Below are 9,880 nucleotides of genomic sequence, written 5' to 3'. Positions count from 1 at the left end.
TTGTTGATAACACAGACGTTCTGGCATTGGTAAGGCAATTAACACATAGAGAGAGTGTAATAAAAACACAGGACATTTAGCGTTGCTACGCCAATGCTGTGGAATTTCTTTTAGCAGAGATTTGGGAGGCATCCTCACTTTTGACTTTCAGGTGCCTCCTGACATGGGTGTCGCCAGGATTTTTGTTGGGGTGTGTGTGTCAGAATCTCAGTTAACTATGTATTTTTATTTATTTTTATTGATGGGGGGGGATAGCTGCTCCTTACTGCCCCCCTTGGCTACGCCCTTGCTTCCTGAATCATTTTTTATGCTGACAGGCCTTTGCAGCTATTTAATTATTATTATTTATTATCCAGTTGCAGTATCGATTATCTATATTTTTATTTTTGCTTCATGCAAAGTCATTTACCCTCCCTGAAAACTAACCAGGATAATTGCTCAATATAGTCGTACCTTGGTTTTCGAACAGCTTTGTTCTTGAACATTTTGGCTCCCAAACACCGCAAACCCAGAAGTGACTGTTCCGGTTTGCAAACTACAGTGGTACCTCTACTTACGAATTTAATGTGTTCCGAACACACATTTGTAAGTCGAAAAAAATTGTAAGTCAAATCCCATAGGAATGCATTGGGAGAAAAAATTCGTAAGTCGAAGCAACCCTATCTAAAAATTCGTAAGTAGAAAAAATCCTATCTAAACCGCATCCAAGATGGTGGACGGAGCTCCATTTGTAAGTAGAAAAATTCGTAAGTAGAGTTATTTGTAAGTAGAGGTACCACTGTATTTTTGGAAGCCGAACGTCCAACGGGGCTTCCGATTGGCTGCAGGAGCTTCCTGCAACCAATCAGAAGCCATGCTTTGGTTTCTGAATGTTTTGGAAGTTGAACAGGCTTCTGGAATGGATTCCGTTCAACATCCAAGGTATGGCTGTAATCAGGTCACCTGGAAGCAGCCAAAGGGTCTCTGCACATAGATTTTCTGTTTCACAATAATGGCTAACAATGTGACTAAACTTAACCTAGCCATATAAAACATCAAGTACTGTATATAATTCCAAATCTGAACTTAGCAATTGCATGTTTTTAAAAGCAAATTACAGGGTGCTCTCTCCCCCCCCCCCCACACACTATCAATCCAGACTGGGGCCATGTATGTACACATTAGTGGTTTAAAATGAAGCGAGGCTGTTTCTCCCTAGTGAGTTTCAAGTCACATTTTTGCATTGCTATACACACCAAAGAGGCATCAAGGGTGCATCAGCTGATTTGTTTCACTGCGCCTGCAAGCCCCCTTGAACTTCTATTCAAAGTAGCTGTCAACTGCATGGGCTAACATCTGTGCATGCACAACAACTGTCTGAAGTGTACTCACCTCAGTCTAACCGCAGCTTACAAATCACATGGAAGATAATAATAATAATAATAATAATAATAATAATAATAATAATAATAATAATTTTATTATTTATATCCCGCCCATCTGGCTGGGAAAGCACATACAACAGCAGCCTCTATCAAGAAACTGCAGGATTAGAGCTTGATTGTGGCTAGCACCTTGTGTACTCAACACCAGAGCCAGAGTAAACGGTGATGTGTACCTAGCGCAATACTTTAACTGTGGGAGGCCAGGGGGCTTTTCCCCTTTGGCCCCCTGCAATCGCCAATCCTGTTTGAACAAACCCAAACCTGCCATTTGCATTAGGAAACAACCTCCATTGGCAGATATGAGCGCTTTCCTTGCATTGCAAATAGTAGGCATGGGCCAGGCAATCCTGACTGGGACTGCAGCAGGGGGGAAGGTAAAGGACCCCTGACAGTTAAGTCCAGTCACAGAGGACTCTGGGGTTGCGGCGTTCATCTAGCTTTACAGGTTGAGGGAGCTGGCGTTTGTCTGCAGACAGTTTTTCTGGGTCACGCGGCCAGCATGACTAAGCCACTTCTGGCACAATGGAACACTGAAACCAGAGCAGTGCACGGAAACGCCGTTTACCTTCCCGTTGGAGTGGTACCTATTTATCTACCGGTACTTGCACTTTTTTGCGTGCTTTCGAACTGTTAGGTTGGCAGGAGCTGGGACTGAGCAACGGGAGCTCACCCCGTCGCGGGGATTTGAACTGCCGACCTTCTGATTGGCAAGCCCAAGAAGCTCAGTGGTTTAGACCACAGCGCCACCCATGCCAACAGCTAAAGTTCCCCCACCCTCCTCTTGGGTACCAGTCTGCAAAAAAACCCTGTCATGCAGTGGTTATTTGCTTTTTAAAAAATGTTACTGTCTTTTCAGAGGCGTAGCTTGGGGCGGGCCGGGGGGGGGTACTAGACACCACACCGGGGGGGGGCATTTACCATGCCTGAGCCACTCCTGGGAGTGACACAGTGGCTTGGGCCCCTGCAAGCTCAACACTGCCCAAAAAGCCAATGCAGGTTTGCAGGGCACCGGAGCAGAATTGGGCTTGGGCACTGGGATTCTGGCGCGCCTTGCCACGATCTTTTTAAAAACAACTGATGTGATTGCTAAGTGTACCAATGACATCTTCTACAGCGTAGCCCTAAGCTAGCAGCCATCACTGTAACATTGCATTTTATATTGCGGTTTTATAGTCATATCGTGATTTTAATTGGTTTTAGGTGCCCTGAGTGATGTGCAGGCATTAGAAAGACAGGGGTAGACCATTTCATAGCTTATGGCAGGGCATTCCGTAAACTGAAGCATCTCTGACAACCTGAGCTCAATTGAAGAAGGGGTGTGTGTGCAAAGATGAATTTATCACCACCAGCGTCGTCGCAGTGATCTTTGGCAGAAGAACGTTGCATTATTATTTATTAATCCCTAGATCTCAGGGCGGATCACAACATAAATTTACAATATAAAAAACACAAAATACATTTCACAAATGGAGAGCCACTGCAGAAAAGGCACTTTCTCCTGTTGCTCCCCTCAGCAGATGATCTCAGGGTCTGGGTAGGTCCATATGGAGAGAGACAATCCTTGAGGTATTCGCAGTCCTGAGCCGCCAAAACCAGCACTTTGAATTGGGCCTGGGAACTCATTGGCAGCCAGTGCAGCTAGGTCAGAATTACCGTAGTGTAATAAGCTAACCGTAGTGTAATATGCTTTCGTAGTGTAATATGCGTTCGAACTGCCAACCTAGCAGTTCGAAAGCACGTCAAAATGCAAGTAGATAAATAGGAACCGCTACAGAGGGAAGGTAAACGGCGTTTCCATGTGCTGCTCTGGTTTGCCAGAAGCGGTTTTGTCATGCTGGCCACATGACCTGGAAGCTATACGCCGGCTCCCTCGGCCAATAATGCGAGATGAGCGCGCAACCCCAGAGTCGGTCACAACTGGACCTAATGGTCAGGGGTCCCTTTACCCTTTACCTTTAATATGCTCAAGCAGTCTTGGTCCAGTGAGCAACCTGGCCCCTGAATTTTGCACTAGCTGAAGTTTCTGAACCGTCTTCAGAGGCAGCCCTACGTATAGCACATTGCAGTAATCTAACCTCGAGGTCACCAGAGCATGGGCAACAGCAATTAGGCTGTCCTGTCCAGATAGGGGTGTAAGGTGGGCCACCAGCCAAAGGTGATGGAAGGCACTCCGTGCCACTGAGACCTCCTGAGCCTCAAGCAACAGCAAAGGATTCAGGCAGTGGCGGAGTAAGCCGCTGTGTCACCCGGGGCGGCAAATTGCCATGCCCGGGGGGGGGGGCGTCGCTACGTAACGAAGCTGCACATGTGTACAACTTAGAGGGGTTTCTACCTGGAGGCTGGATGCTCCGTTTAGGCTCCGTTCTGAATTCGGGGTGGGTGGGTGCGTGCTACATAAGAGGGGGATCGCACCCCCCGCCCCTACGACTTCAAAACGGAGCCTAAATGGAGCCTCTAGCCTCCTGGTAGAAAGTCTCGCTTGGCACGGCAGGGAGCTCCAGAGGTCTCTGCTATGTTGTTCCAGGTCAGTGGTGGAGACGCTGTGTGGCCCTCCAGGTGTCTGTTTATAATTCAACTTACTTACATTTTAAATTCATATCTCGCCTTTCCTCCAAAAGGAGCCCAGGGCAGCAAATGGCAAGAGATAAAGCATATTTTTTAAAAAAATTCTCACAAATAATGCCAACACAGATGCAGAGCGAGAAAGATCTCAACTTAAAAGCCTTGTTGGAAGATGGGTCTTCAGTAGGCACAAAAAAGACAATACCAATAGTACCTGCCTTAATATTCAAGGGGAGGGAATTCCAAAGGGTAGATGCCATCACACTAAAGGCCCAGTTCCTATATTGTGCAGAAAGGTCCTCCTGATAAGATGGCACCCGCAGAGCACAGTGATTCAGTAGTTAAGAGAGGATACGATCTTTTGGGTGTTCCCAGCCAGCATTGATGGCGGTCAGGGATCATAGGGGTTGTAGCCCAGATGCACGTGGAAGCCACACATTCCTTTGCCTGTTGCAGAAATGAGTAATCTCTTGTTCGGAGGGGAACCGCTATGCTAAGGTTACAAACTGTTTGAAAATGCACTGGGTAAAATAAATTGTCCGTGGTTACTGTTTGAAAATAAATTCCTTCTTATCAACTGTGGTTGCCACATTATCAACTTCCTTCAGAGTTATGTGTGCTTAAGCTGCTCTTTATCAGGCTTTGATAACATGACTTGTTTTTGACCTGGAGACAGAAGAACCCCATTAGAACGCCTAATCCTTTTAGTTTCTTGCCTTGAACCAAGCATGCTGTGGATGTTTACTACTATTAGCAGTAGATACTATATACTAGTATCATGAGTAGTCTACTAAAGATAATTTATTATATGCCACCCTAGGGATGCGGGTGGCGTTGTGGCCTAAACCACAGAGCCTAGGGCTTGCCGATCAGAAGGTCAGTGGTTCGAATCCCTTCGACAGGGTGAGCTCCTGTTGTTCGGTCCCTGCTCCTGCCAACCTAGCAGTTCGAAAGCACGTCAAAGTGCAAGTAGATAAATAGGTACCGCTCCGGCAGGAAGGTAAACGGCGTTTCCGTGCGCTGCTCTGGTTCGCCAGAAGCGGCTTTGTCATGCTGGCCACCTGACCTGGAAGCTATATGCCGGCTCCCTCGGCCAATAAAGCGAGATGAGCACTGCAACCCCAGAGTTGTTCGCGACTGGACTTAACTGTCAGGGGTCCTTTACCTTTTTATTCCACCCTAGTTTTCCATTGTTTCTGAACCTTGGAGTGGTATTGACTTTTAATTTTAAATTGTTTTTTAAAAAAACAACAACACACCTGTTTATTTTGATTTCACTTTTGTTTAGATACAAATGGTATTTTTTGCTTGTTTTACTACATATGACTTACTTCCTTCAATGTTTTTAATTAAAATGAAAACGAAAACAAATATTTTTTGTAGGGATTTTAGCATACATGGGGATACTTCCTCTCCTACCTGAATATGAATGCTTTGAAGTGCTATGTATATTTGTCTCACTGCTATTTACCTCTCAGGATTATTTTAAGGAGATCTTATTGGTCTAATCAGAAATAAAAACCAGGCATAAAATTGTTTTCGTATCATAGCTTCAAAAGGCCACCAAAATTATTTTGATGCCCGTGTTGTGGATTGCTAACTGGATTGCTGTTATTTTCTAGAGTTAACATGCATTGTTGCGTTTTGCATTATTGTTGGGCTACCTTTCCATGCAATAAATGTTGTAGGCCGAAAGTCACTTAGCTGTGTAAGGCCCTGTATACATTACCAGCTTAAAGCGTAACTAAGGTGGAATCTACACACACATGTGAAAGTGCTTTTTAAAAAAATGTTTTGAAAAAAACACTGAATTCGGCATAGCCCACTGTCACCATCTAGTGTCACATTTGTACATTGCTCTTTACAACACATTTCAAAACATTTTATTTGCAGCTGTATAGCTGAGCCCTAGGTCGTTGAAACAAAATTTTAAAAATCCTTCCAGTAGCACCTTAGAGACCAACTAAGTTTGTCATTGGTATGAGCTTTCGTGTGCATGCACACTTCTTCAGATCCTAGGTCGTTCTTTTTCTTAATTCAGATCAAAGCAGTGCTTCATACAAAATGACAGGAGAGGTGTGGATGACGGTTATCATTGTGCGTACTGTATACCGCTTTCCAAAACAGCGGTGGGAGCACACTGGATGCGGATTAAACAGGGGAGTGAACCCAGCCTGAGTCCCACTCCACGAGTTTTACTGGAGCAAACTTGCTTAGGATTGGGTTTTATATAGCTTTGTTATGGCAACAAGTGAAAGGAGGCTACGCACAAATGCTGATTCTTTCTGGCATCTGTATCCCACCTTCCCTCCAGAGAGCTTAGAGAGGCCTACGTGACTGTGCTCCCCATTTCACATGAAGTTAGGCTGATACTGAGTGACTTGCCCTGTTCAGCCCCTTGAACATCGCAACTTGAGCCCTGTTTAGGGAAGTTTTTAATGTTTGAAGCTTTATTTTGTTTTTAAGGTTCTGTTGAAAGCCGCCCTGAATGGATGGGGAAACCCAGCCAGATGGGTAGGGTAGAAATAAATTATTATTATTATTATTATCATTATTATTATTACTATTACTACTACTACTTGTGTGGGGATTTGAACTTGGCTCTGCCCACTCAAGTGCACAGGGTCTCAGTTGCAAAGTTATACTCTTGCTATTCACCCACACCTCAGATGGGAAACCTTTGGCTCCCCAGGTTATAATACCCATTGCCCTTGAAGATTGGCCATTCTGTCTGGGAATGATGGGAGCTGGAATCCACTTCTCTGTGCCTCTTGAATTCAACCACAGAAACTCCCTTTCTCGCTTGATCGCTCGCTCTTTCTCTTTCCCCCCCACCTCCCTCCTTCTCTCCACCTCTGCTTGTTTTTCTCAGCCTTCTCCTCCCCTCCCACCCTTTCCCCTCTAGAACGGGCAGCTTCCCAACTCGCCAACAGAAAATAAAGAAATATTCAAACTCTCTCCTCGACACCACCACCCATTCTGTTGTTACCATGGAACCCCCAATGCCCTTCTCGGCTTGGGCTGCCTGCTCCTCCCACCCACCTGTTGGGGGTTCATATAACCCGCCCCTCCCTGTCCCTAAGCACGGGCTCCCACGGGATCCTTCTAGACAACAGCAGGTACCTGTGAAGGAGAGCAAATTCAATAACAAGCAGCCTGCCGAACCCAGGGAGGGGAAGAGAAGACGGAGGATCTGTCCAGCTCCCACCATTGCTAGCAGCTTCTTCCTGGGCCTCCTTCCTTTGCTGGTTCCACCGCACCTGTCTGCCTTTGGTCCTGCCAAGCTCCTAAAAGTGACGCCCCACGGACAGGTATCCCTGGACGACTCCACATCACAGACCATCTCTTGGATGCTGTTGACTGCCATCTTCCAGGCTGGCATTCCCAGCCGCAGGTAACACAAGAAGGCCTCTTTTGTAGCCGTGCTATCGACTGGTCCGATAAAGAGACTTGGTTTTTGCAGAGGAGCCCCGTCAGAAACCCTCCTCCTGGGCCCACAAGTTGCTGGAATATCCTTCCAGGACTTACTGTCCAAAGCTGCTCTTTGGGGAAATACGTTATCTCCCATTGCAGCATCATTCACTCTGAAGATCGTGTGCCTTTGAATTCTCACCCTCATTGATCCCTGTAAAAGACAGCCTGCCTTCGGACACTGCCACCCGGTAAAACGTGCGTTCCCCGACCCTCCCAGAGGGTGGCGGAAGAAGGAGTACGTGTCTTGCAGCAGGCTAAGAAAGCGAGTCTCCGCTCACAATGTCCTCCGCAGGGCTGGAGATCTTGGCCCTGGGCCTGTGCATTGTTGGCTGGATAGGGTCCATCATCGCTTGCGCCCTGCCCATGTGGAGGGTCACCGCGTTTATCGGGAACAACATTGTCGTGGCGCAGATCATCTGGGAGGGTCTGTGGATGAACTGCATCGTGCAGAGCACCGGGCAGATGCAGTGCAAGATCTACGACTCCTTGCTGGCCCTCTCGCAGGATGTCCAAGCCGCCCGGGCCCTCATGGTCGTCTCTGTGCTGCTGGCTATCCTGGCGCTGATGGTGGGCATTGTGGGAGCCAAGTGCACCAACTGCGTGGAGGACGAGGGGGCCAAGGCACGCATTGTCATCACCTCGGGGGCGCTCTTCATCATCTCGGGTCTCCTGACCCTCATTCCGGTGTGCTGGTCAGCCAACTCTATAATCCGCGACTTCTACAACCCTATGGTGGTCGAGGCCCTGAAAAGGGAGCTGGGGGCCGCCCTCTATGTTGGCTGGGCCGCTTCCGCACTGCTGCTGCTTGGAGGGTCGCTTCTATGTTGCTCCTGCCCGCCACGGGAAGACCGTTACCCAGCCCGCATTGGGTACTCTGTCCCGGCCAGATCCACTGCACCTCCAGGCAGTGGGATCGACAAGCGGGACTATGTATGAACAGCTGGGGTTGGGGGGAGGGTAGACTTGCCAGATGTTGCTAGGCCCAAACCCTGACAGGAGTTACTGGCCCAAGGACTTTTTCAGCGGGGAAAATGGGACAAAGCCAATCGGTATGGGTTGAGCCGTGATATCTGGCAATTCTCAGTTGCGTGTGCATGCACAGGTGTATGTGTGAGACCACGAGCGGGTGGGAGATTAGGGGAAACATGAACAAACAAACGGCTCTGTGAGAGAATGAACAAACAATTAGGAAAGAGATGAGTGCGGCAGCAAACACAAGTGGAATGCAGGAACTGTACCTGAGGAGGGCTGAGCAAATGAGAGCAGGGAGATGGGACAAGGATACGGGCAAGTTAATGGCTAAGCCAGCAAATGATTGTTTGGGAGCGGGAGGCATGGGGCAGATAAGGGAGAGAACGGAGAGGCACTTGTGAACAAACAAAAAGCAGGCTGGAACATGAGAAGGGCCAGTGAAATTAAATATGAGAGAAAGAGGAAACACTGAGGACTGTCTGTCTTGTTAAAAAGCAGCCCTGCTGCAAGAACCAGCTCATGCGAAAATGTTTCGTCAGGAACAAAAAGTGAGGGGGAAACGGAGAGTCAGAGAACAAGTGGTTTTTAATATTGGAAATGGCGAATGGGTGCTGACATGGTTGAAACAAAAGAGGGAATTAACGGGGTGAGGCTTGAGGGCGGAAAGGAAACTAATCAAATGAGAAATGGGCAGGGTGAGTAAGCCTACCCAAACCTGGCATATCAAGAACAAAGAGACCACAAGGGATGTGGAGAATGGAGGCAAGGCACGACTTCCTCACAAGGCTTGTGTGAGAATGGCAGAATAAAATAAAATGGGAAGTGATGAACAAGAGCCTTGGTTTGGTGAGTGCAGAGGGGCTAGGCAGGATGTGGCAGGAGACCCTGACCCTCTTTTGCCTTGGACTGGCGCTATTTGCTTGCTGGTTAATAATTTGTCAAGGCTTTGGCTACTCCTGGAGGCCTGGACAAACAGATGAGGATGTTTTGCTCCTGTTGTTCACTACCACAGCCTTCCTCAGACAGTGCAAGAATGAAATCAATATGTCTCTCTCACACACCCAGATGCATTAGGCTCCCCTCCGCTCACAGAGTTGGGAAGAGAACCCAGGTATTCTGGCTTCCACCCCCCTCTGTTATTGGAATGGGGGTAGGAAACAGGATTCTCAGCCCTGCCCCCCTTTTCCCTTCAGAGTTTTCCTAAGGAAAGTGGGGGGGGGGACTTCCTGAGGTAACTCTTTTCCCTTGAGCAAGAAGGGGTCAAATGGGACTCCCTTTTGTGATCACGCCCTCCCAGAGGTCTGTGTGGTGTTGCTGAAAACTGTATTATTCAGATAAAGAAGATAAATGTTTGTAACCTATCTGTCTCTGGTCTTATTTTTGGGGTGAGGAAAGGGGACTGCAGAGCTTTTGGAAAGTGAGAACAAAGCCTAACTACAAAGGGCGGG

At 47.6% G+C, this 9,880-nt stretch overlaps 1 protein-coding gene across 1 annotated transcript; it reads left to right on the top strand.

Annotated features, from left to right (window-relative positions):
- Window positions 1-7,057: 7,057 nt before the first annotated feature.
- LOC118094914 (claudin-9-like) lies at window positions 7,058-9,789 on the top strand. Its single transcript, XM_035135696.2, has one exon. The coding sequence runs from the start codon at window positions 7,740-7,742 to the stop codon at window positions 8,394-8,396; it is 657 nt and encodes a 218-aa protein (XP_034991587.1). The 5' UTR covers window positions 7,058-7,739; the 3' UTR covers window positions 8,397-9,789.
- The last annotated feature ends 91 nt before the right edge of the window (window positions 9,790-9,880 follow it).

The sequence above is a fragment of the Zootoca vivipara genome, chromosome 13 (assembly GCF_963506605.1).
Source record: "Zootoca vivipara chromosome 13, rZooViv1.1, whole genome shotgun sequence".
Lineage (NCBI taxonomy): Eukaryota > Metazoa > Chordata > Lepidosauria > Squamata > Lacertidae > Zootoca > Zootoca vivipara.
Note: the sequence above shows the minus strand (reverse complement) of the source record. Positions and strands in the feature narration are given on the sequence as shown.